Source organism: Seriola aureovittata, chromosome 1, assembly GCF_021018895.1.
Source record: "Seriola aureovittata isolate HTS-2021-v1 ecotype China chromosome 1, ASM2101889v1, whole genome shotgun sequence".
NCBI lineage: Eukaryota > Metazoa > Chordata > Actinopteri > Carangiformes > Carangidae > Seriola > Seriola aureovittata.
The window spans coordinates 12,712,458-12,740,307 of NC_079364.1; the positions used below are offsets into that span (position 1 = coordinate 12,712,458).

Genomic DNA, 27,850 nt, shown 5'->3' on the forward strand with positions numbered 1-27,850 from the left:
TGAGGTCAAAGACATGGAGTGAATTTGTGATTTTTTTGTGTGGTATATGACGAGTAATGTTTTTGTCAAAGTGTATGTGACTGTAGGAATATATTTTGAAAAAGATATTCAGTATGTTAATTGACATATTTCTGAAGAAATTAGTGAACACTCATATGACGTCTGAGGTTTACATAAGAACTTTGTGTTGGTAATGATTTGTTAACAATGGATAATTTTCCTTTTCTGGGTGTTTCGTCTCAGAATATGCCTGAATTTAAAGAAGAAAAGCAACAAATGTGATGAATACTTAATTTTATGTTTTAATTACACAGTTACATTGTTCAACACAGACAATAACCTGAATTAGAATGTTTTACAGCTTCACACATCCAACAGAGCGAACAGTTAAAGAGCGGTATTAGCAACAGGGAGGAAAGCATGCAAGAAATAAATACAAATCAGAATTTAATTCTTCTGGCACAGTTTACTTCATCTAAAAACGGCAACAGGACTTTTTGAAGAGGGAAATAAAACAAAAGGAGAAAGATCTTCAAAGCGCCAACCTTTCCTACAGAAACATGTTTTTTCTGTAATAATGTATTGCACAATACAGTATAGAATGCTTCCCTACACATATAAAACCATAAACCTTTTTTTCAGTTTATGTAAAGGTAAAAACAAGACCATCCTGAGCCATGGCTTTTGTTTGCCACTTTAGCTTTCTATTGTAGCTATTCATCAGTGCCTGTTTCACAGGAAGGACGTGTCACCTTCACACCAGATGAGCCTTGAAACGTCATTGGTAGAGTTACTGGTTCGGGTAGGGAGAGACAAATGCCAACCTGCTAATATTTGTCTTTTCTAAACATGCGTTTTGCCCATATCATGTACATAGTTAAACAAATAGAAAAGTGGTTGATGTAAAGTGTTCGGAGACCCTTGGATGGTAACAACAGCAGAGCCCTTATGCGTTTGCCATCTATAATATCTTCACAGAGAAAAGTATATGACACCTCGGCACAAATCTCATTTGTTTCATGACTTAATGAAGCTTACACCCAGCTGAACAGCACATGGATTTGTTCTCTTGTATCCTGTCCAATGGAACCATCTCTGATGCTGGAATATAAGACAAAAACCTTAACCAAAGTGAAATCTAAAGAAGAAAGTTGTAGCTTTTGGTTGTATTTTGGTCATTTAGAAGTGGTCTGTTGGGTTTGGCTTTGTTTAGTTTATCTGAGGGCTTACTTGCAGACAAGGACGCACATACAAAGCATGTAAGAGCTGAATGGAACTGTCATTAAAATGTTTAGATGTGGATATTATACGCAAACACGGTATTTTACTGCACAAAGCTGTTGCTACATATTGTGAATCGATCTTCCACTATAGTCTGTCTGGGATGTTTCATTAAAGCTCTGAAGGTTTCAAGTAGTTCGTACAGAGACACAAAGAAAAAGGTTTTTTTTTTTTTTTTTTTTTTTTACAAAAACATACACATACACACACACACACACACACACATACACACACCACGATTCACACACAAACACACACATCCACCATTCATTCATTTTATCTCTGCAAGGCTTTGTAACTGTAAGAACACGCAATCAGTAGGCTTTCCCGAGGGAGATGCCTCTATTCTTTTACAGAAGCACTATTCAATATGTAGACAACAAGCGCTTTGATTGCTTGAATAGGAATTCTACACATTTCAAACTCAGCCGGTTCATTGAGCGCGCTCTTCACTCTTGTGCTCTGAGTGTGTGTATTTCAGACACTTTGGTTAAGTGCTGTAGTGGAGGTCGAACCGTATTTCTGGTCTGTCAATACACACTGTGTCAAAGCCTACTATGGCAAAGCAGGAGTACTTTGGTCTGTGCTTTTATTGGTTTTGGACAACAAATGGCATGTCATGGTTGATTCTGTGTGTCAGTTTGGTAATATGCGGGTCGTTACAGTAATAGTAATGTATTACTAAATTCAAGCAGTATCAGTTTGGATAGTGGGATGTCATCAAAAAGGTGATAAATATTCTTACGCATCACAAGTAATGGCAATTCCTTTCAACGCTTTTAAAATTGTTTTTTTTTTTTAATCAATTTCAAACAGATTCATATGATCGCTTTTGGATGTGCATTTCCATGTCTGCTGTCAGCCCAGCTTTTCAAAGTCCAGGTCAACCTCTCCTGGTGGTTAGCTGTATGGTCACAGGAGGTAGCTTGTGTGAGAGGGGGTCGTGAAGAGCGGTCTGTGGTAGTAGTGGAGGAATTCGACATGGGGGGGTGGGCGGGGTGGAGGGGGCGGGGGGGGGGTGACACAAAAAGGCTGAGGTCAACACCAAATTACGGTAAGCATAACACAAATGCATAAATGCTACACACAGATGCAGGGGTACCTTGTAGCTTATCCCATTTGAATTATATGTCTCAGATAGTCCAAAAAAAAAATTCCAATCACTGCAGAAAGCAAGTTACCTACTTTTTTTTTTTTTTTTTTTCAAGTTTGGTCCAAGTGTGTATGAGGCCAACCACGCAGGGTTTACAATGATCAATATTAAATTTGTTTGAGCAGCTATGCTCACACAATTTTTTTAAAGGCCTTGACACTGTTTAACATACATGTGTTTACAAGGGGCGATCATATTGCTGGAGCATGTGGGAAGGGCTGAAAAAAAACAAACAAAAAAAACATAAACCTAAAGAGGTGATGCATCTCTCTTGGTCTGGACCCAGATCTCAAGCTTATGCTCACATTGCATCTTTACGAATAAAAAATAATCAGTAAAAAAAAAAAGACAGCAACATTTCAAAGATTGTGTGTCAAAATTAACTTTGAAGTTTACTGTAGCTTAACACTGGCATATCACTTAACCCTACAGTAATGGCTTGTCCTGCACCTTGGGGGAAACAAACACTCCTAACCACACACACACGCACACACACACACACGGGTTGATGAGGACCAAGAGAGAGGGTCACTACAGTGGCACTTGAGCCAAAAGGATGGTGAGAAACACAACACTTGACATGTTATATCAAGTTTGACAGTTCCTTGGTGTGAATGAACTAAATTTAAAACTGAGACAACACCATTATCCCTTTTTTTTTTTTTAAAGTACTGACTATATTGGGGCTTTTTAATCAATAGCACGCCAAGACACACACTGTTGAGTCCCCTCCTGCGGGATGTAAACTGACCTGGGGTGGATGACGCACATGGCATCAACAAGAATTCGCCTCAATAGTGCCATTCCATACAAATCAATAACATTTTAGTGGAACATAAACATCTTATTATTTGTCAGAGGTTCTTCTTAATGTAATACAATGTGGGTGATTCTTTTGAAATATTAAATTAAGGCCTAATCAGAAAGAAAATGAGGAAGTCTTGTCTTGTCTTGTCCATCCACCCTTAATCTGTTTTCATCCCTTTTATGGAGCCACTTTACCTCTGTTACCAACAGTCTCCTCCACTCAGGGTCACGTGACACTTTGATTTTAGTGAAAATTGAAAGTGTTTCGCTTGTGAGAAAAAAAAAAGAGGAATCGATAAATTCAAGAAAGAAATGTACTGTGAGAAAATCATATTCTGGACATTAAACTTTAAAGGTTTCTGTTATTTGGCAAACACATTTTTGGACCTCTTTAAATACTATGTACATTCACATTAAGTTACCGATGTTACTTTAAATATATTTATATGTATCTATATTATATGACACCCTATGGGCAGTTGCTGAGGTTCCATTCAGTAGCTGAATTCTCTTCATATTGCACCTCCGTCCTCTCACTGTCTTACAATGCGAGCAATACAAAATATTCTACAAGAGGGGTTTCATCTCATTAATATAGATACAAGAAAATCAAACAATAAGTACAATGTGGGACTTCCTCTCATGAAACGAGTGTCCTTGCTCTGACTTCACTGCTCAGCCCAAACTCAAAGGAGGAAAATGAAAGGTAACAGAACCAAAAACAAAGTCCATCTTTTTGGATACACACAAGGGCAGCACATGTGGACATCAGCGACAAGAGACATTATTGAAAAATGAAAAAGAGGAACAATATCTACAAGCAGGTTCGAACCCTTCCCATGTGACTGCTCTGAGGCTCTGTTCAAAGCAGGTTGTGGTTATAGGCGCAAACTTGAGTCAAGTAGTCGGGGGGGGGGGGCGTAGAAGGGAGGTGTGGGGCGAGGGGAGGTAGAAAGAGAGAGGATAATCAAGTCTACACCACCCTTTACTAGGCTCTTTCATCTGTTAATCATGCTTTGGAAAAGGAGGGAGTGAATGTAAAGGTAACAGCAATTCCTTGAAATATCTCCTCATTGTGGAGCTTTTTTAAAAAAAAAAAAAAAAAAAAACCACTTAAAAACAATCTTCCCATACATCTACGTAGTATGCGGTGCTTTCTTGGAAAATGTTTTCAAGCTAGTTTTGAGGTTTTTGGCAGCTCCGTTGCCATGTATGTCTCTTCATCTCCTCTGAGGCCGTGTAGCTTTTCCTTTCCTTTCCTTTTTTTCCCTCTCTGTTACCTTTCACAAAAATCACACTGTGGCAGGGTTTCTATCCATTTCATTAAGTCTTTCTGGTAAGCAAGTTCACAGCATTGTCCATATTCACTAGTCTGGGCCTTCACTGAGGAATCGCTGTAGTTTTGTCGAGACTGCAGGAGGCAGCTGCAGATCAAAGCAGGTCACAGTTTTTTTTTTTTTTTTTTTGTTGTTTTTTTGTTGTTTGTGTTGTTTTTTTTTTGTTGTTTTTATGTCTGACTATCTCTGGGTCCCGTTCTGCAGCTTCTCTGCAGCCTGGTCCTCTCAGGGCTGGCTTATCTGCTGAGGAGGTGATGTTGCTTTGCGTTTGGTTATAAGATGAGTGCTTCTCCTTATCGCTTACTTACTCACTTTGGCAGTGTAATACAAAGGTTTGGATCATGTTATTTTTCATCTTTGAATTCATTTGGGTTCACAATGGTGCAGAGAGGTGAGTCCGGTGTAGATTTTCTTGGCTCGCTAGCAAGGTAGTTAGCAGTTTAAAATTAATTTATTCTCATATCATTATTGTTATCATCATCATCTCATCATCAGCATCATCATCACTATTATTCTTTATTTAGAATATTTGGATTTTCTTTATTTTCCCTTAAAGCCAGAAAGAAACTTTTAATAAATACTAAGCTGTGTTTCTGAGGAATTAATCGCATCACAGGTTTTTCCCCTTCCGTCATCCATTTGAAAAAAGGTATTATGCTCCTTGCCTGTCTCCATTAGGACACTGTAGAAAAAGTGCCACATCAGTCAACTGTTTGGACTAGTAGTGCACATGTCAGGGCTGGGTGCTGTTCTCTCATTGGTACTTAATTAAAGGGAAATCCTACCCAAGTGCTTATCGGCCGAGTCATCCCCCCATCGATGTTGCCTTGCTACAGCCCTTGTCTCGTGTCCTTACGTGGACACCGTTTACCACGCTTACATTGCATCAAAGCTCATGTTCTCAGCAAACACGTCTGATATGTTTCTGTTACAGAGATAGGAGACACTGCACTTATTCATGCTTTACACTACACTGAACCCCAGCCTGGAATCTTTGTATGTGGTTGTGAAAGAGACAAAGAAAAAGCCATTTTTAGGGGAAGGTGACAAGTTGAGTCTGTCATCAGGTAGTGAGACGATTTTCAGAGGAGCTTAGGATAAGAGGGAAATAAGGGCAGAAGTTGAGGAGGAGGAAAGGGAGCAATGTGCGATGAAGATTCCTCAGTTTGGTTTTGTGTGGAGTGTGGGCACTGTCGCATCAGTATTCACGGGAGGGACAAGGGTCAGACGTCAGCGAGAGGTGCCATCCAGGAGGGCGGGGGTAGCTGGAGTTGTGGAGCGAGAGGCACTGCTGGAACTGCTCTCTTTGGGGCTGGCAGAGACACTTCCACTGCCGTTGCCAGCCCCTCCCGCAATACTGCTCTGGACTGCCAGGGACAGGGGTCCTGGAGGAGTGCTCTCCGAGTGGGTGGGGGGCGCGCTGGATGATGCTGAGGAGCTGGAGGAGGAGGAGGGGGTGCCTAAAGGGACACTGCTGCCCCCTGGCAGCCCCTGCAGGCCTTGACCACAGACATGGTGGTGCTTCTCCCAGTCTTTGTGTTGGCAGAAGGAGCCGCAGTAGCGAGCCGTGTTGCAGCCGCTGCACGTCTCACTGGCTTTCCTCCCGCAGTTCCAGCAGCTCTGGTGAGACAGTGGGGAGAGAGTGGGTTGATAAAAATAAGTCTCTTTTTTGTCCCAGGATATCACAGCGCTTTCTCTTTCTTACATAAATAAATGTTGAAACTTAAAATAAGTCAATTACATAATCTAGTTTATTTGTCTGGCCCTGATTTTTCCTGTTACTCTTTGCACAGAGATTTAATTTTAAGGCTTTAAGACCTGTTCCATCACCACTGGTTTGTGTTACCAGCAGGTGGTGGTCAACTGCTCTGTAATGGCCTCAGCCTGGCACTCTGCTCCAACCATCTGGGTCTGTCTGCTTTTATTTACAAAGACAACTGGACTGCTTCTGCAATAATGATGACAACCTGCTGCAGCACCAAACCAAGAGCAGCCAGCTGTATGGATTACACAATACAGGACAGCTTAGAGGAACAAAGTGAAGGGTAATGGATGGAGCTAGAAAACGTTGAAAAGAAACCAGAACAATAAGAATTTCAAGAACAAGTGAGAGGAGAATGAGGCAAAATGAGGGTAGGGGGTCTGTGACACTCACTTCACTGGAGTCCTCCTGTTGGTTGATGACTGTTAGTGCGTCCTCAGAGGCTTGCCTCTTGGCCTCGGCCAGCGCCCTCTCCATTTTAGAACGTTCAGCTGAAATCATCTCATGAGCCTTCCTTTCGGCGTCCGACACCGCTTTCTGCAGCTCTGACATCGCCTGTCGCTTCACCTCATTCACAGCCTCCTCTGAGAGAGAGAGAGAGAGAGAGAGAGAGAGAGAGAGAGAGGTGTTAGTGCTTAAGACCATCGTCCCATCCTGTCTGCTCCTTCATCCTTTATTGAGGCTCTTTAAGCTGCCATCTTGTTGTGTCTCAGCGAACAGATGTACATCATCCAAGATTTAAAACTTTCTGCCAGAAAAGGGAAACAGCCAGACTTCAATAATTAATTCAAACACGTCTGGCCACAATAATTTTCAGTGCTGACAACAGCAGATGTCTCCAAAGTTTTGTCACCAACTTGGCTGTTCATCCAACATCCTGCGTGGGATTCCCTGTTTGCACGATTTTCATCTTGTCATAATTTTAAAAGAAATTGTTAGATGGAGTTTATAGAGACGAGTGGATAATTTCCCCAGCAGTAGGCACACATATCTCCACTGCAGGGCTTCCTACGTTGTAGATTTTATCACGGGCCCTTTTGTTCTTCCAGCACAAGCATGAACTGTATGAGTGAGGAGGCTGTGTTTTTACAACAGGCAGGTGTGTAGACTCCTTTCCAGATGGCAGTCTAAAATAGAAACTTCCCCCTGCCCCTTCTCAGTAAGAGGCAGGAGTGATTACATTTTGCCATCTTTCATTATCAGCCTCAAGGTGCACAACAAAAGTACAGTATGTGATTCCACATGAGAAATAGGTTGCCAAATATACACTATTTATTAATCAAATGCTAATGTGATGATCACAAGGTATGAATTCCCCTACAATGTCATTTTCTCTTCTGCCATAATTGACAGCAACATTTTTATAGACTAAATGATTTTTTTCCCTCGTGCTCCACCTCCTCCAGATGTGCCAAGTAGAGACACGCACACACACACACACATACACATACAAGTGGCTCTCCAGATGTGTTAGCCCAACCAAGTAGGAGGCGAGACTGATACTGTCTTCTCCACTGCTCTCTATTTCCTCCAGTCAGTGTTTGTCTGAGAGAGAACTCATAAATAACTGTCACTTTTCCTCGCTGCTCCACTCCAGTTGTTTCAAACTACTGTGCAAAACGATAGGCGGTTGGGGAGGGTGGAGGAGTGGGGCGGTGCATCTTATGTCTATATGTACATGCGTGCATGTCAGTGTCTGATTCCTATGCTCATATGCTAAAAAGTTAGTATTCTGCCAATCCTGTCAACACAGTCACACTCAGACACACGTCTCCACACTTTCTCCTCATCCTGTCTCTACCTTTATCCTTCATTTCATTTCTACTTCTTTTTTTCTTTTTTCTTTCACCCCTCCTCCTCCTCTTTCTTCTCTCTCTTGCAAACACTATCTGCATTATCCTGAGCTTCTCAATTATCTGGCCTAATGCATGCACCACTAAGATTAGTTTGCAAATTTAATTAATTCTTATCAAGGAGACTGCATAGCAGATGCTGGGGCAATTAGCACTTAATGGAAAACATGGGGGCAGCAATATTAACGTTTTAATTCCACAGGGATTTGGCAAGTCCCTGAGACGTGTTATTTCTGTCTGCTTTTTCACACTTCAGATCTTATTTTTCAAAAGCATTGCAGTCTCTCAACCTGAACCAGACCAGAGAATACGTGTCTGGTTTTAATTAAAAGCAAGAGGTGCTGCAGCTCCATCAGGCAGACTACCTGGCTGCTGAGATAGAGGTGACACATACACAAACACACAAACACACACACACAAACACTAGAGGTGAGATGTTGGGAGTGAGATATGTTACTCACCCTGCTTGTTTTGGAGGTGCTTTAGTGCTGGGGAGAGCGGGATACTTGTAGTACCTGTATGAAAAACAACTGCAATTAAAAGAGCTTTTTCTGCTGGTGAAAATGCAGCACAGTATTTTGCCAACAGCAGCAGCATCTTTCCTCCGCAGGGTATTGGAGTATGACTGCAACATAATAGTGCTGGGACTGGGGTGGAACAAGGGCTGAGCCAGATGACTCCTGGGATGGGCTCTATCTAACATGCAGTATACAAGAAGGCCCATGCAGTGCAACACTCCCACCTGCTTTCCATTTGTCTACGAACTGAGTCAAAAATGAGAAACATTGGTCCAGATTTGTTTGTCTGAACATCGAAATGTCTGCATTTGATTAACTTCAGGAATACATTCATGTACTGTGCATGAGGCTAGAAAACAATCACAAAGAAAAAAGAGGTAAAAAAAACAAAAATAAAAAAACTTGAGAGTGTTCAGCTCCAAGCTGTGCTGCGCTGCTGAGGCCTGCCTTGGACCAGGTGACTGCATTTTCACTGCAGCTTTAACTGCAGTGGCCTTTCATAGTTGTGACAGATGGAGGACATTTTGCCCTAATGACACAGAGTGTCTCCGATCCTCTGGCCTGATGGACCTACGGCTGCAAAAGCTCTTTTCTGCCTGTCTCAGTAGCCAGGGTGAGGCCCGTGAAGACTGATGACGGTGATTGTGTGTGTGTGTGTTTTGTTAGTCTGTGTCGCGGTCAATCATGGAGACAATAGCGGAAAAAAAAAAGGGATGTTTGGCACTTACCAGCTTTCCTCCAGATCTCTTCTGGCAGGTATCCTGAGGGAGGCCTGTGTAAGAAGTCTCGGTGGATCTCTGAAACACACACGCAAACACACACTCAGTCTCAATTACACACACACACATGCGCACACAGTGACAGACTCTTGATCTGCACAAACACACATCCACAAGTCTCCCCTATAGTTTCCAGTGCTATTTTTGGAACCAATACAAAATGTGTGCGTGTGAAAACATCAGTAAATAAGCTGTCATCAACTTTTTCAACCATTTCTGGGAAGAAATGGGAACACGGGAGTTAGAAGTGAATACGAATCTTAATGATGAATGAGCATGCTGGCAACATGAGGGTGTAATCAGTTGTTTAAAGATCCAGGATGTTGCAAGTAGGTTTGTATTGCCTCACAGTGTGAGCAAAAATTTGTAAATTTGGAGAAAAATATGATCTAACTGGCTCTTTGTGTTTAAAATTGATATATTAAAACATTTTCAACATTTCAAATAAGCCCTACCTTGTTGTGAGTGTTTTGCTTTGCCAAACATGCCCTGTGTGTGTTTGTCTACCTGTCTGTCTGCCTGTCTGCCTTTCAGCAGCCGAGGAAGTTCCTATGGGCAGTGACTCGCTGCTGCTAGCTGTGTTGGAGGAGGAGTTGTGGTGAGGAGTAGGAGGAGGAAGAGGAGGAGGAAGGCAGTGCTGTCCGTTGCTCCCACCTTTTTTCATCTCCTCCACGTCACTGTAACGCCGAATCCAGTGATTCATCTCCTCCCGGTCGGCCTCCTGGCAGCGGCGCAGCACCGTCAGAGAGCGGCGCGTCTTCTCCACCATGTCCATGATGCAGTTCAGGAGCTGAGATGGGACAGGATTGAGGATGAGTTGAAACATTTACTTAAAAGTGATAAAAGACCAGGAGGAGAAGTTTGACATTAATTTGACATTTCCATCAAAATATAAATCCCCACCTCCCAGACGGATGCCCACATAAAAAAAATAACAGAAAAAAGCAAAAACTTTTATCATCAACACAAAATGTTCAGAGCAGTAGATTTTGGAAAGAACCAAACTTGATAAATCCATGAAAAATTCCACAGGTCAGATGAACAAAGCCTGTTCAAAAGCAAGTTACTTTTGGAGCCACTGAGCTAGTGTGTAAATCTACACACTATTTTAATCCATCCCAAAACACATACCACCAAGCGTACGTGCATGTTTGTGTGTGACTATGTGTCACTGTCTGTGCCAATCTGTTCATGGATTGTGAGTTTGTCAGTGAATCTCAATGTCTAAGAGCATTACAGCAATGATAAATTAACAGCTGGACTGCCAATGAAATTGTTGAGCCAGTTCCTTCCACCCTTCTGCGCCGTTCCCTGCCAACTCAACAGATTTCCTCTCTTTTCTCTCCTTCCCCCTCTGTTGTAAACAGTGTCACTTTTTTTTCTCCACAGTGCCCTGTGTTTCCAGACCCGGCCCAGTCTGCTAAATGGGTTTAGCATGGTTGACATTCAATCCATATCATTATTCCCATTCATCTTTCCCTCTCTCTGCCTCTGCCTCCTTTCCTCTGTCTCTCTACCCCTCTCCCTCCCCTCTGAGTTAGCTATATTTATTTCAGTGAAGTGTTTCTAATTTGGCAGGGGTCCAGGCCTGGCCGGTTCTCTCCATGACTGCAGCTCTTGTCTCAGCTGCTCTCCCCAGCTGGAGCTGCTCTCTGCTAGGTCCTGGGCTCCATCTGGGGCCCTATTTCTGTGTGTGTGTGTGTGTGTGTGTGTGTGTGTGTGTGTGTGTGTGTGTGTGTGTGTATGTGTATGTGTGTGTGTGTGTGTGGTAGTGTACATGATTTTGTCTTCAGTTGGGTGCCAGGAAGCCAGATAGGTATCTGTCTGTTGTTCATTCACCACACGGACCTCATAAGGTCAGCTGTCCATCAACTGCTTACTCAGATGGGACGGAGGCTCATCTGTCTGTCATCAGTTCCTGTCCCTGTCATCTGCATGCCATCTTTAGCACTGAAACTAACTTTAATCACCTGCTGAGCTCTAAGCTCTTTTTTTCCCTCTGCGTTATGATGTTTATGAATGAAACAAAGAGGTGGCTGACATTAAACATGGCTACCGCTCTGATACATACATTATCGAGGTGCTTCCATTCCTCTGCCCACTCTCGATCTGTAAGACGGTGGTCGATCACCTCCTCTTGGCGAGCTCCGTGCACTGCTGCAATGAAAACGCACAGGACAGATTTCTGTTATACAGTACAGCAGCCCACGGTGGATAATTAACTATCTATGGACACAGCTATGTGTTTGACAAAGGGAAAACCCAAACCCAATCCTGGTTCAGTTTCTAACCATAAACTCAGCGCTGACTGTGAGCGACTTTGTGGTTTCTGTCTGTGGGATGGATGAATTGCATTTTGTTTTATTTTATTTATTATATTCTTCTTCTTCTACATATGACTTGGTGCTGCATGAATTTTAATGTAAAGGACATTGAGGTTATGCAAAAAGAAATATGCTATATAAATACAATTGCCTTGCCTTTGTAAAACCTTGAGAACTCTCACATGACTATCCAAATGACGTATGACCACCACAACTTCATGCTATATATCAACAGACTTAAACACCATACAGCATCAAATCCACAATACAATGATGTATTATTTCAATTTTTTTAAACAACATAACCGGTGGGAAGCACTCAGGGTGCTAATAGTATAGCCTCATGTCAAATCAGTGAGACAATTTCATCTCTTTCCTTTTGGGAAAAGCAGAAGGAAGGCATATATGGTTGCCACAGTTGTAGCACATGGGCATGTACGGCTGTGGGCTTTATATAGCCACACTGCCACAAGGATTATCACACTGGAGTGACAACTGGCCTTTGTTCTTCTTATACACCCCACTGACATATACACAAGCCCACTTGGTCTTGACCATATAACTGTGGAGTATGTGACTGAAGATCTGCAGCTTTATCTAACCATGTGAAGGCTTTGCAGCTGTTCTACCTGTCTGCCGGTGCCTGTCTCGGGCGTCACGGTGTTCATTATGTCTGTAAGCATCTCTATATTGGTGCGCCATTGCCATGTCTTCTAAGCGATAGTGCTGGGGTCCCACTTGGGGGTTGGGTGGGTGGGGCAGGCCGTTGGGAGGGTGTGTGGGGAGGCCATTAGGAGGTGGGTGAGCAGGAAGACCCGTGCTGGGGCTGAAGCGTTGGCTAGGGCTGATGGTGCAGGGCCTCTTAGCTAGGTGCTCTGGGTGCAACCCTTCTCTCTCTGAGCTGTCTTTGGTCCTGTGGAGGAGGACAGGAGAGTGGATTAAAACATGATTGAATGTTAAAATACTCAGCTGCTTCTATGTAATATTACACCGAGAGTAGAGTTAGAAGTGAATTGTGCCACGGTTTACACTAATTAATATGGTGACTACTTTGTAGGAGCCTACAAAATCAATATTCTTTAAAGAGTGTTTTTCCAACTGAAAATTATGGCCAGGCGGTAGAATATGTCAGCACCACACAGTTATAAGACACTTTATACAAAAGCAGACCCAATGCAAACTACTGTGTTAACACAATAAACATCCAATACAGCATTTAAAATCATGAGATGAAAGTTGAACTGGTTGGACACAAACTAAAACCTGAAGTGTTTTTCCCGCAGTGAGAAGTGTGGTAGTATATGTGTATATTATGATCTACAACATAGTAGATCTCTGTTGTGCAATTCAGTTTTTATTTATTATTATTTCACAAATGTCCACCCAAGAATAGAATCACCTGCTTCGGATCATTGCTGGACTAGTCAGAAATCGTTTTGATGCTAATGTGACTACACTCAATTACAAAAAGAAATCTCCAACTGCATGACTCATTTCTCTCACCTCAGTTTTATTCAGAAAGTGGTTTCTGACACCATGGTAATGTCTGAAGAAAGAGAATTACATTTGTGCAGCCTACTTCTTCTTCCTCCATCCATGGCATCGCCAGACCACAATGAGTAATGTGAAAACCAGATGGCTTTGCCAGGCTGAATATGCAATGCCAGTGTATTATTTCATAGTTCAGGAAAACATGCCCCAGCAAAGACCTTAATGCCCTTAACATCAAACAAATAGACAGTTATGATTCATTTCCTCATCAGTAATTGTGTTTTTTTATGTTTGTGATGAGCTAGCATTGCCTATTATTAGTGTACAGTATATGTATGTGTATTTGGCATACTGTAAAACCACTTAAAGTAACAATGGTGCCAAATTATGACGCATGATTCAAAATCTCATGAATCGAAATCCATCCTCGACTGTGACCAGATGCAACAAGAGCTTTGCAAATCTGCGATATGATGTAGAGATGTAGTGATGTAAGTATGATGTGATGTGACTATTTGCTCTGAGAAAAAGGAGTGCCACGGTGAACAGATTATCTGTCAAATGAGAAATCACAGTTTACCGTAAACTGTCATAATAATTTATTTTCAAAGATTACAACATCTGGTGTTGTTGACTGTACCTGTTTGAGGAGGCTCGAGCAAGGAACACAAACTTGTTTTTGAAAGTTCAACAACTCCCACAGGCTGTATGCAAACACACATACTCACACACACACACACACACACACACACACACACGTGTGTCTATGTATCCCTGCTGAGAGCTGCTTGTTGTTCAGTTACAGTAAGGCTGAAGCTTTCGCACAGCTGTACGCCATATGTATCAAACAAAGCCAAGTCCAACTGTACACCCTGCGTCTCAAGCTCTTAATCTGAATATCCCTCAGCCTACTCTTAGATTGCAAGTATTTCTCCCTCTCCCCTCCCACTCTGCTCTCAGGCTTAAGGGGCAATATGGGCTGGATGCTGTGTGTTTGGCAGATGTTTAGTGACACTCATTTGTGTCTGTGTACTTTAACTGTGTGTCTGTGTGTGTATGTGTGTGTGTGAGAGAGGTTGTGTTTTTGAGCCATCTGGACAGTTTAAATGTGAGTGTTGATATTAATCTGTTTAGCTGGATGGCAATAGCCAGGCATTCGGATGGAAATCACTCCTTATCATCCTGGGGATCAAAGGCGAGTAAATGCAATGTTGGTTTGTGTAGATGATATGTGTTTATTGTAGTGTGTATGTTTGTGTGTGTGTGTGTATGTGTGTGTGTGTGTGTGTGTGTGTGTGTGTGCTTATTCTCGGTTATCCATGTGTATATTTGTGCATGTCAGCTACACTCACACACATCCCTGGCTCTAGTATTTGACAAATCAGAGGAACAGCTGGCACAACGTAGGCCCTGCCCCAGCTTGACCCAACCCCCCCCCCCGCCCTTCCACCCATCCCCATAACCCCCCACCCCCAGCCCCGCCTGCTGTGTATAAGCCAGAGGTTGGGAGGCGGAGGTGTGCGGATTACAGTGGGATTGCACGTTCTGCCTCGACCCCTAGTCCCATCCACACCACCACCACCACCACCACCACCACCACCACCACACACCTCCCCCCGCTCAGGATGTGCTCAGTGTTACGGTCAGCACATCACCATCTGGACACATCCCTGACATATGGACAGCTGCTGGGAGCCTGCAGGTCAGGCAGTCGGAGAGAGGGAGAGGGAGAGAAAGAGGTGAAGAAGTAAGCAGAAAGGAACGACAATGCCAGTAAGAGAAGACAACAGAGAATGGAAGAAAGGGAAATGCCTTTTAATTCTCCCATGTGTCTTCTTCTTAGCTGGGTTAATAAAGGAGAGCGCCGGGGAACAATGTGGGACAATAGTAAAACCATAGGTCACTGTTGGTCTTTCTCTCTGTCTTTGGGTTAGACTTCACTCCCTCCTCTCTTCTATGGCTCTCTCTCCCTTTTGCTTCTCAACCTCTCTCTTTATTTTCCTACTCTACATGTATCTCGCCCCTCCCTCCCGGACAGCTGGCAGAGCCAGGCTGGCATCGGGGCTGTCCAGACTTCCGCCTCCCGCACAGAGGACTTATAGCCTCCCCTTGTCGCTTGGCATTCTGAAATACCCTGAAAGAATTAATTTATAACGCTGTCTGTGTGAGAGTCTGCCAATGTATGTGCGCCTCTGAAGTCCTTGTGTGTGTGTGTGTGTGTGTGTGTGTGTGTGTGTGTGTGTTTTCTTGTGTTTAATGGAGAGATTCTACCTGTCAGGGGTCCTTCGCTTGCCGTGCTCATTCATCTCCAGCATAATCTCTGAGGAGTCGAGGGGTGAGCTGGCATTGGCGTCCAGGAGAAGCTGCTCGTGTTGGGCCAGATACTGAGCTGGAGTCTGCTTGGCCAACCTGGCACAGTGGAGCAACTCTCTCTGCAGCAGAGGCAGGTTTGCCTTCAGAGGTAAAAACAAAAGAAAAAGAGGGAAGCCCTCTGGATTAGGAATTAAGCAAGTTGCTAGGAAGTAGATAGGAGTAGTGTTAAGTGGACAAGAGCTGAGTTAGAAACTTGTGAAATAACAGGTAGATGAGAGTGAAATAATGTCAGATTAAGGTGAGAAAACAAGACTAGGTCCAAAATTAGTATCGGGCTGCGTATGGTCAATGTGCAAAATTGAGGACGTATTTGAAAACTGTTGTGGAACCGCTGTGAGAAACTGACATCATCACATCATGTTTGCATTCAGCCTAGTGTCAGCTGGTGTCAGCTCTTTATGTGTTTTCTTCTCTCCTGCTCTGTGCTCACATATACAATATTTCAATACAGCTGTTGAAGCTGTTCTCATTACAAGTTTGAAATGGTGACTGAAACGTGGCCCATTAAGACGGCCAATGGGGAAACTCTAACTCAGTCATGTGGCTTTGGGCTGACCAATGGTGGAATTATGATTCAGTCAGTCAGTCACAGCCATTCACGATTATAGGGCTGGCCCCGCCACTACGGTCCAGCTGTAAAGAAAGTGATAGATGAAGAGACAGGATGAGATAAGACAGGTCCCCTGACACATTCCTCTGCCATGTGTCTCTCTTACTCTCCGGGGTGTACTGGTGTGTATATTGTGTGTGTGTATGTGTGGGTGTGCGTGTGTGTGTGTGTGTGTGTTTGTGTGTGTGTGTGTGTGCATAAGAGTGCTGTCAAATAGCTCTCTCAGACCTGTCTGGTTGATATAACACAGCCATTGCTGCAATGTCCCAGATGTGGAGGATCATTGCACGGCAGGAGGTCTGACACACACACACACACATAAACACACACACACCGCTTTTAAAGGACATTCACGAACATGTCCTACCACTTTTTTTTCATAATACTGCAAGTCCAGCATTATGAAAAAAGTATACAGCCATTGGCTGATCAAGACAAGGTTTCCTTCCCTGCCCCTGCCTCTCTATGAGTCCATTCTGAAGCAGAATAGGAAGGATCACAGAGGACAGGACTGGCCATATGGACAGGGGCAGTAAACTATGTGCTTGTCAACTGGATACATCAGGCTTGATATATCTTACATAAAAAACCTGTATATAGACATTTACCTTCAGGAAGGGAATGACGAACGGCCTCAGAGGGAAGTTGGTGGCCTCGTGCAGTTTGGAGTGAAACTCTTCAATAGTGAGGGTGGAGTTCTGTCCAAGACAACAGAGAGAGTGAGACAAAGAGTGGACACCATCAAGATTTGCTGAGAAAGAAAATGTTATAGCACTTTCTTCCAGAGCTATCAAAATAATTCCACATGACTATGATCAGAACTTACCACAAGCCCCAACACAAGGCTGCGCACTCTCTCTCCAATCTCAGGCGATATGTCGTTGCCAAACTGCTGCAGCGTGGTCAGGAAGCGTTTCAGCTTGCAGAGCTGCCGGGCACCACAAGCCGGCGGGAGCTGCTGGTTGGACAGTGAGGCCGTTGAAGACATGGCGGGCCCGTTACTGAAGCCGTTAGGAGTGGATGGAGCACCGTTCAGCGATGTAGGAGAGTGGCTGCTCCCATTCAGCACTGCAGATAAACAGACAGAAGGAAGAGACAACGTGAATTGGGTCAGTATGGAGGGGCCTGGGGGGCATCTGACAGATCTGGGGGCATGACGAGGGGAGAAGCACTGAGTGCGTGGTTCAGATTAAATTTAAGTAAAGCACACAATAGACTCAACTTTGACACCATGCCAACAGTTTATGATGCACAAAGCGACTTCGGTGGTGCAGTTTTCTGCCAGTTTGACTGAGTCCTGTGAGCGTGTGTGTTTGTGTGTGTGTGTGTGTGTGTGTGTGTGTGTGTGTAACTTCAGCTGTCTCACAAGTGGTACATTAGTACATTTGACCCCTTCCACCATTCCACCCCCCACCCCCCATATCAGTCTATTCCACCCTGCTCCTCACCCTCTCCCCCTCACTCACTCACTCACTAGGACACAACTATAAGAGGAACTTGTTAAAGAGGTGCCAAAAATAGTCCTGTGGCCCATGTTACTTTTATTCCAGTAGCAGGTGTGTATCCAAATCTGGACCTGCACCTGTCCACCAGCTGAAAGTAGATTTGCAGCTTTAAGGTTCAGAATAGACACAGAACCCATACACATATATAATCACTCGCATATTCTTCTTAATGCAGGCACAAACAAACTCACAAATACACAGGAGCTCACACACACACACACGTTTGACCTTTCCCCTGTTTTCATATTTTCATATCCGAGCCAGATGATACAAAATACATGCAAACTACACTGTCAGTTTAAGATTGATTTATGATTTATGAATCCTTCTTGTCTCTCATAATTGTAATCCTATGTTGTAAATATGCATTGGATGCGATATATCTGTGCAACAGCAACTTAATCTTTTCAAAAATGTATTTACAGGCCTCTGCAGTGAGCCACTGTAGACTATAACATTAAATCTTGCCCTCATACTTGATAACAAGACTATATACAGTTTAGTTGTTCAACAGTGTAGTTGCTGTGGTTCCTCTCCGGCATGCTTGTTGCTCTAATCTGTGGGTCGAGGGCCTGAACTCATATGGACTAACCCATGTGATCCCAACAGGCAGCGCTTGTGTTCTGGCTTTTGAGAGAGGGAGAGGTGCAAGGAGAGAGCTACACTGCTGACCGCCTGCCACAACAGGTGAAACAACATGGCCTGTCATTGCTATATAGGGAAGAAAGTAGTCTACACACCGCAACACCACCCTGGCTGATCTCCCCTGTATCCACCGCCGCCTGACCAGCTGGTAAACAACACAGACACACTCACACATGCACTCAAAGACACTTGTCCCACCAGCAAGGGCATTCTGCACACCAAAAGACACACACATACACATACACCGATAGATGCCTGCAGAGACACACACCTGACACACAAGTGACTTCAACACTTGTTCACTAGAACAGGGAAGAAACACATATTCGGAATTTCTGTTCATATAAAGTGTTGGTGACAGTTGACTTAAGAGGGACACATGACTGTAGATGTCCTCTGAGGTATTGCAAGTGTATTCATTTGTGTTACTTATTACAGATTGATGGTTGAATAATTTTATTCAAATGTGTAGCAGGTCTTTACAACACAAATATAGTTTTGGCAAAAGTTATATGTGACCTAGACTTTCACTTTGAGGCTAAATTTAGAAAAGTTTTGGGGCATTTTTGCTTTTACTTGACAGTGGTCATGAAGCAAACAGAGAGACAGGGAATGTCATGCAACAAAGGTGCGACTGGAATCAAACCGTAAACACTCCGAACACAATATATGATATGCATCTTAACATCTAGGCCACTGGTTGCTCCAATTTAGTGCAGTTTTAACTAATGGACATCAAAATGGCATTTGACCTACAAAGTACAAAATCTAGGCTAAGATTTGCATGTCAGCTCTGCAGAGAAGCATTATTTGCAGTGCTGTAGATACAAGCTCACATAACTATGGCTATCTTCCTCAATGCTTACTGTGAAATGAAGAGTTACAGCTGTCCCAGTGCTGGTTTGCTGGTTTTAACTGCCTGCTGACGTGACGTATCAACACAAAAGGGCATCTTCAAGTCAAAGAAGACACACATCTCACAGCATGTAAGCTACATAACTGAATTGATATAGTTTAAGGTAAAAGTAAGGATCATACTGAAATGCACATTTTGCAGTATAAAGTTGACTTTAAGTGTCATTAATTTTCGAAACGTAACTTTCGAACATTTTAGAAACTTACTTGATTTACTGGTGGTGGGGGTGAATGAAGCGCTGCGATTGGTTGCTTGGCTGACAGCCGGGGGTGGTGGAGGCATGGTGGGTGGGGTGGACCTGGGCTGGGTTTTCACATCCGCAGGTGAATCTGGCATTGTTCCAACCTTCTGCACTCTGCTACCTGAGATATGAAAGGAGAAAAAGAAAGAGAAAACAGAGACAGTCATCAAGGTGGAGCTCCAGCATGGAAAAAAAAACTATCATACTTTCAAAGTGGAGACAGCTGGTTAAGGAGGAGAGCACTGACATTTTCACCTGGGAACCATCGATTGTTTCCTTAAACCAAAAGCCCCATAAAAAGAAGCAAAACAAATCAATGCAGAGAGTGGAAATGAATCCAAACTTGTATTGTGTTGGAGATTCATGGGCCTGGGAGACATACAGTAACACCTGCTCACTCGCTCAGCTGCTGCTGACTGAAATCCCCCCTTCTCTTCCTTCTCTCTCTCTCCTTCATACATACATGCTCCATGTAGCTCTGACATCCCAATCAGTGCCCCTCCACTATAACCTCCAACCCCCAGACACACACACACACACACACACATGAACATGCACACACTCCTCCCCGCCTGTCCCCTCTTGTCCCCTAGTTCAGACAGCCGGCTTGACAGCCAGTGACAAGTGCAGCTGGATCTGCTGCTGTCCATCACTGTGGACTGGCTTTCAGCAGAGCTCCGTCCTGCTACTAGAGGCTCCACTGTCCTCTGCCAGACACCGTGCCAGGACCAAACAAGGCAAGGCCAGGCTGTGTATCGTGAAGGGAATGGATGGTACAGCAAGGGGCATGAGAAGAAAACACGACACAGGGTAGATGTGCCACAGCCACAAGCAATGGCTTATGTCCTGTATTCATGGCAGAGGGCATCATGCCATCTATACATAGTGCGTCCTCCACAATAAACACTGCCATGCACAAAACTGCATTCTATACAGTATATACATAAGCAGCAGGTCTATTATTTGGTGATGTATCTGCGGAGTGTTGACTGTCCATCTGTGTATGTGTCTGTCTGTCTGTCAGTGCAGCTGCTGGAACCAGATCCTTCTGCGATGTAAACCTGAGCTGAGAGGTATGATGACTTTTGCACCCTGTGAGAAGATAGCTTTTAAGTGTGTGTACATGTGCAACTGGCAGAGAGTGCAATAAATGTGCACTACGCAATGAGAAACAATGAAATCAATTTGCAGCACAGGTCATGCATCAGTACAAAATGTGTGGCCCCTCTGTTCAATACTACACAACTCTATTATATAGAGTGCACATGTACATACATAATGAAAGAGTAAGGGCCCTCTTCTATGCTCTGCCAAGGCAGATGTAAACCACATTGTAGAATTTATGTGCCATTCATTGATTCTTAATAACTCTGAAGGATTCTCTCTCCTTTCTGTTTTTCCTTTTCTCCCTTTCAGCTGTCTCTTAATGTATCACAGCAGAAAAGGAAAAAAACGCAATGTAATAAAACCATGTACTTCAGAAACTTAGCAGCCAGCAATGGCAGATTTAGATACAGGTGACATGGGCAGCCGCCAGGAAAAACTACCAAATATGCCACAATTCATTCATAATACTGGGAAATCGTTAAGAATAATAAACTAGTCTGGACACCACCACATGTCTCTCTTATTTATATATGTATATGTGTGTATATGTATATATATATATATATAGGCCTATATATATTTTTTGTCTGTGTGGGTCATTTGCTTGTTTGGATAGTCTCATAGTTTCGCGTTTCTTCATTCTATGTGAGTCTATTGAAAACAGAGCATGGATGTAAATACAACTGTAAATATTTGACTCATTTCAATCAAGAGAACGTGAATAAAGTTCAAGTAACATAATTCTGTGCGAAAATGTGCGGGGAATCCTGCGCACGCAGTTTCATACATGTGAATTTTGTTTGTGCATACGCATCTTTCCAGCTTCGTGTGCACGCCACGTATCAGGTGTCCTCCTCTGTCAGCTGATCCACACCTGCTGCAGGTGAGTCAGATTCAGGGGCTTAGAGTCGATAATCGCTGAAGCTTGTCCAGAGAGGAAGGACACCGACTTTCACCGGAAAGCGTGGACTCGAACCCGAGCTCGGACGACCTAATGTACATTACACAAGAGTGTGTGTGAAAAAACAAAAACTGTTCACTTCGATTTCTCCGTGCGAATTTCCACGATTTCCAAGGAGGAGGGAACAGAACAGGTGAAACCCCGGGTCCAGCTAGCTAAGCTTAGCTAGCTAGGGGCATTTTGGCTGCTTGTTTTCAGTTGACTTCATCTGAGTTTCTGATTGGAGGACGGAAATGCATTTTAACTATTATTATTATTATTAGGCTATTATTAGTATCCTCACCCAATGGCGAATTTAGAATTTAAGGCAACATGGGCAGCTTCTTGTAGGGGGGGCGGCACGGGGCGCTTGCATCGGTAAGCTATCGGTTTTCTGTCGCTCATTTGCATACACGTCAATGACGTCATATCACTGTGTCTGAGCGGGCGTCATTTCTAGTTTGTCATCTCTCACTCTGAGGTGAGGGGAGGGGGCTGGTGGAGTTTGCACTTCTATCTCTGTACAGAACTAATGCAATTAGTAAAATCAGTCACAGCAGAAAAAGCTGCCAAATAAACAACAATTCATTCATAATACTGTGAAATCATTTAGAATAATGAACTAGTCTGCACACCACCACGTGTGTGTGTGTGTCTTGTTTATATTGGTATATATAAACAATATATATATACGAGAGGGAGAAGTGTTTCTTTATTTTGGTATATATGATTGTATATAATTTTGGTACTAATTGATGAAAGCAAGAAAGATAAGGCTTCAAATGACAGTTGTGCATTTTAGAATGTGTGTCTTGTTTAAAGATTGTAATAGTGTAGTAGTAGTAATAATAATAATAATAATAATAAGTAGGTTCTCTTGTTTATGTATTTGTGGGATGAAGGATTTGTGCAGTTTAATAATTTGATTTTCTATGTTAATTGTGTGTATATAAGAGAGACAGAGACGCTTTCTATTCTTGTTACTTTATTTTGGTATTTATAATTGTATATAATTGGTACTTATAATTTGTTTAGTTTTTAAAAGTTATGATACAGGAATATTTTCAGTAATGTTTTAGCAGATTAACAGATATTTTCAGAAATATCTGCAGGATTAACAGTTTGTTTTCAGGGATCATATCACAGGAATATTATTATAGAAATTTACAGAAATATTTTCACACACTGCAGTAATTTTACACCTATCTGATTTATTATATTTTATTTTTAATTTATTTATTATATTTTATTAAAAACTTATCATAACTTTTAAAAACGATGTTGATAAAAAGTTACAGTTTGTGCAGAATAGTGAGTATTTAGTTGTAGCTGGAGCGGGGGGGGGGGGGGGCTGACGGGGGTGTTTGCCCAGGGCACCATACAAGTTAGAACTGCCACTGGCAGCCATTAATAATCTCTTATACTTCTATGAATTAAAAAAAAGTAGAAATACTATCAACACCTCTCTTGAAGTCCTGCTCTAGCTTTTACACATCTTTACCCCGGTTTGAAATCCTGTTTACAGCTGCAGTGTTAATATAGTGCAGTCACCAACTAACATATTAAATCACTGTCACATTAATGTGTTTTTCATTTCACTTCTCCCATGAGCCAACTATGAATCCAGTGTTTTCCTCCGCAGAACTCCTGCCTCAGTTGGCCTCAGTCCTTGGTGTTAGCCTATTTCTCAGCTTGCGTAGAGGCGTTCAACAGCTGGTGTCTGTATTTAAAAAGTGCCACTCTGGAGTGTGCTGCATGAGGCCCATTGACACAGTGATCCTCAAGAACACGAGGGGCACTCCGCTGTTTGCCCCATGCCAGACGCTTTGAACATAAACACACAAGGTTGTAGATAGAGGCAGACGGATCCTGCTGGTATAAATAGATGCAGCCATTCTCTTCTATACAGCCTTAAACACACAAACAAGATCTCCGTGCTACTGAATTGGAGGGCTGCTTCCTGTAGGGAGGCAGCCATATGTTTCAGTAAACCTCCTCTTTGAACACATTTTACTGTGCCACTGTATGCAATGTGTACTGTGGGACATTAATACAGTATACGTCTAAACAAAACAATCCTAACAAACATTACATTAACCAATTGTAAAAGTACTTTTCTAGAATGTAGCTTTGTCTGTTTGTCCCCATATTGATAAGTGTGAAGCTACAGCTTTATTTAGATGAAAGAGAGCAGAAAAGATCAGGAGGGTGACACAAAATTAAAATGCTTTTGTGTTTTTCTCTTGCATAGCACAACAATTTTTGTCACATCTTGGAGAGGAGAGGAGAGGAAAGGAAAGGAGAGGAGAGGAGAGGAGGATATGGGGACCGCCCTGTCTATCTATCTGTCTGTCTGCTCCCACCGTGGGATTATAGACAGCTGTTTAATCTGACCAGCTACAGGGACAGGGTACACACATACGCACCATGCTCTGGATTTCACTTTTAATACATTAGGAAGTCTGCTAGGTCTGCAGCTCCATCTGTGGCCATCTGTCCTCCCATTGTGTTTTATGCTGAAGGACAACACACTTGCCGAAAGAAGTATAAAAAAAAGAGAGACTGGTATACCAGTTAAGGCAGACCTGTGGTTAAGGTTGAGGTCTGGACTGTGCTCCTGTCTGTAAGCTGATCTATTTCCCCCTCCACGTTTTTATCTCAGTCTCTGAGAGCAGCCACTTTGCGATCAATACAACTGAGAATAGATCTGCTCAGGATACAGATATGTTGCTGTCTGTCCCAAACACTCACTATTGAATATTATGCTGAAAATAAAACAATGTGATACGATCATTACCTACCTCTCTGCCGCTGTCTCTGTCTGTCTCTGTTTCTCTAACTCTGTGAACAGCTGTATGTCTGCACGTTTGACGTAATCGGGGCTAAAAGATTGCTCACCAAAGACAGAGTCTGCCGTCTGAGTTCTAAAAATGTTCTCTGTCTTCTACTCTCCCCTTGTGCAATGATGAAACAAATGAAAAACAATTCACTGTGAGGCACACAAAACCAAATATAACGTACTGTACAACTGCACACACACAGTCCCGTGGTTTGTTTAACTTTCTAAAGCCATTTTTGGGGTCTCATTATAGATTTAAAAATATATACCTTCATTAAAGCCCCAAATACCATCATGTACTGACAAGTCATTGGAAGGCCATTCAGATGCTGGTATTGCATTTTGGTCTGATTCCACATTGGCATATGTCTGTGTGTTGAATGTATGCGTATCTGTGAGTGTGTAAGTGAATGTGTGTTTGTGCTTCCACTGGAAATACAGCTGCAACTTATTAGCTTTAGCTAACCACTGCAGAACAGTTCCCTTAAATCCCCCCTGTCTATTCAATCTTGCGCACTCCACAGAGGCTCTTGCCAGTGACCACATAGCCTTAAAACTCTCCCTCTGTCTTTCGCTCCTTACATCCCTCCTTCGCTCCCTCCCTCCCACTGTAATTCCCCCAGTCTCCTGGAATGCTGTTGTTTTTAATTTCTCCCAGCTGCTCTGGCTGGCTGCCCAGTCGCCTGCCTTCCCACATCTGTTCCCTATCAGGCCGCTGAGGAGTCCACACAAACAGAGCCTGAGCCCCTGGCCCCCAGCCCCCCACCAGGCCTTCATATCAAAACATGGGGATTGTAGCCCTGTGCCTTGGACCTAAGACTTACAGCACCTACAGCACCCTCCACTCTCATACCACCAGCCCAAATCCCATTCAAACGAAAGAGACAACTGACATCTGTAACACAAGGCCAATATGTCAACTTCCTTTGACCTTAAGCAAGCTACAAAAAAAGAACGTATTTTCTCTGTTTGCCAACCAATTCTATATTTTCATGTATGACTTGATATCAGTTTGAGGAGTGAACTATGTCACAGGTGTGTGTGTGTGTGTGTGTGTGTGTGTGTGTGTCTGTGTGTGTGTGTGTGTGTGTGTGTGTGTGTGTGTGTTTGTGTTTGTGTGTCAGCACACAGCCTGCTTCTGCAGACAGATCCCAGACTCCACTTCATCTTAAACTGATTTAGAGCTCAGAGGCTTTAAAGCCCTCACTAATGACAGGGTGGGAGACAGGCCTGTGCAGTGCACGCGCGCAAACACATACACACACACACACACACACACACACATATACACACGCCCCCAAATAGAAACACAGATGTATGCATACATGCTAACAAGTTTGCAGCATGTATACGATGTGGACACAAACACATATTTCCCCCTATGTTACTTGAGAGTCTCTGTGATAGTACACATGCAGTGCCGGCTGAACAAACATGTTGAACAAAGAACAAACGGGGGGTCGGGGGTGCTTCTCCTTAATAAGCACTGACAAAAGCCATCCTGTCTTTGATCAGATTACCAAGAGCAAATCTTTGACAAGTCACCAGTTTTTCCAAGTCAAAAGCTTCACCCTTTTTGTTAAATGGGCAAACTGGCAAGAAAAGCAAGGATAACTTGAGGACAAGCAGGGAGTGAGGATGGATTAAAGACAATTTATCCGGGGCCAGAGGTGCTAAGGGTAAAGGAGTTGTATTTCTGTCTCTCTGAGCTGCAGGGATCCTGTCATACAGTGCTTATATCTGTGAAAGCTGTTATTGATGTAATTGTATTGAAGTTCTAGCGACCATCTGTTCTCCTTTGGGAGGGCCTGGCTCCTCTCGTCGGCAGTGAAGTGGTTATGTGCAGCATATCACTGCTGCAGACGTGCTCACAGAGAAAAAACTTCCTTTTCAGATTTTCCCAACGGCTGCTAATAAAATCCAGATGCTAGACTGGAGCTGTTTCTGCCTGGCTCCCTCACGCTTCCTCCTCCTTCTCTCCTCCCTCTCCATCTTCTGTCCTTCTACATCTCTTCTCTCAGTGCCCCTTCTTCTTCCTTCTTCCCCGTTCTAGACTGCTAATCATTTATTCTGCTCTTTTCATTTACCTCTCCTCCCCCCCCCCCCCTCCTCCATCCATCCTCTGCTCCCTCTTTCTCTCCAGCCACTAACACAGAGCCATTCCTAAATAAAGGAAAGAATTTGTGACATTCAGCTGAGGCAAACTGTGCCAAGAACAACTCCCAGGCCAGCCAGACACATCTGGAGTGCGTTAGGACTGCACTGGGCACTGGTACCAACACTGGCCCTCCCACCACACATGCACACACAGAGAAAATGGTCAAAAATACAGGGCCATAGGAATCATATGCTAACTGCATACATTTTCACAAAGCTTGTTGTTTTCATCATCTCACATTGAAAACTGTAGATTTTGTGGCTCACCAGACACCCCAGCAGCTGTAGGCACAAATTCTCTGTTGTACTTGTACTGTATTGTTTACACTTCCTCAGCAGCAATAGAAGAATACGCAGTTTATATGCATACTTGTGCAAGTACATGCCTACTTGCATGTATTCTGCGTATGCATCTGAACTACGTGCATGCATGTGTGTGTTGCACATCTGCGTGTATTTGTATGTCTACGTGTGTGTGTGTGTGTGTGTGTGTGTGTGTGTGTGTGTGTGTGTGTGTGTGTGTGTGTGTGTGTGTGTGTGTGTGTGTGTGGCTCCAGGGTCTCTGTGTGAGAGGAGTTGAACACCTGAACATCAATAACTGTCATGTGGGCCACCTGGGACCCCACAGCCAGCTTGCACCATGGGCACACAGCCATCACCAGCACAGCTGCCACAGAGAGAGAGAGAGAGAGAAAGAGAGAGAGAGCAGATATATAGGGAGGAAGTAGGAGGCATGAAAGAGACACACACATTTGAGGAAGTGACTGTGTATGTACATCTGGGAATGGGCCAGAGAGACAGAAAAGGCAGACAGACACGAGCAGAGAGATGGCTTTACATGTAGCTTCTGCTCTGCATGATAAGTCTCCTTTGTTCCCACTCATCTACATCTTCTTTTCCTCGTCCTGTCAGCTGTGTGCCTAATTTTGCCAGCTGAGAGCTCAGCCTCAGGCTGCCACGATCCAACATCAGATCAGACTTTCTTTTATCTTTCCTCTTTCAGATGAGCTCTGTTTTGTGGGCTCCATCAGACATGACATAATTCATCTTAACATCCACGGCTGATACACTGGCATGAGTTGAGAACAGAGTTCTACACAAGCCTACAACTTTCCCCATGTCTTAAGACCTGACTTGCCCAATAAACCTGATTGGTGTTGCCAAATTTGTGATCCAAGCCCAACCTGATGTAATTTTGTTTTATTTCATCTA

At 43.3% G+C, this 27,850-nt stretch overlaps 1 protein-coding gene and 1 long non-coding RNA gene across 9 annotated transcripts in view; one reads left to right on the top strand and one right to left on the bottom strand.

Moving 5' to 3' along the window:
* Window positions 1–282: 282 nt before the first annotated feature.
* Window positions 283–27,850, bottom strand: part of cbfa2t3 (CBFA2/RUNX1 partner transcriptional co-repressor 3) — a 45,133-nt gene continuing 17,565 nt past the window's right edge. For 2 of the 8 annotated variants that reach the window (XM_056365038.1, XM_056365262.1), the window contains exons 2-12: window positions 19,561–19,716; window positions 17,115–17,356; window positions 16,897–16,986; window positions 15,577–15,758; window positions 12,444–12,727; window positions 11,562–11,647; window positions 9,998–10,280; window positions 9,440–9,508; window positions 8,655–8,708; window positions 6,734–6,924; window positions 283–6,198 (exon numbers count right to left, since the gene is read on the bottom strand). In XM_056365038.1, coding sequence (XP_056221013.1) covers window positions 5,809–6,198; window positions 6,734–6,924; window positions 8,655–8,708; window positions 9,440–9,508; window positions 9,998–10,280; window positions 11,562–11,647; window positions 12,444–12,727; window positions 15,577–15,758; window positions 16,897–16,986; window positions 17,115–17,356; window positions 19,561–19,716 — 2,027 coding nt within the window. In that variant the 3' untranslated portion in view covers window positions 283–5,808. Of the gene's footprint in view, window positions 6,199–6,733; window positions 6,925–8,654; window positions 8,709–9,439; window positions 9,509–9,997; window positions 10,281–11,561; window positions 11,648–12,443; window positions 12,728–15,576; window positions 15,759–16,896; window positions 16,987–17,114; window positions 17,357–19,304; window positions 19,391–19,560; window positions 19,717–19,842; window positions 20,136–21,946; window positions 22,031–27,850 lie in introns of those variants that run through there. The other 6 variants (XM_056365421.1, XM_056365346.1, XM_056365501.1 and 3 more) reach the window with 6 other exon arrangements.
* Window positions 17,258–21,199, top strand: LOC130162084 (uncharacterized). Its single transcript, XR_008826229.1, has 4 exons — window positions 17,258–17,397; window positions 18,403–18,586; window positions 20,625–20,668; window positions 21,012–21,199. It is a non-coding gene; the product is annotated as an uncharacterized LOC130162084 (long non-coding RNA).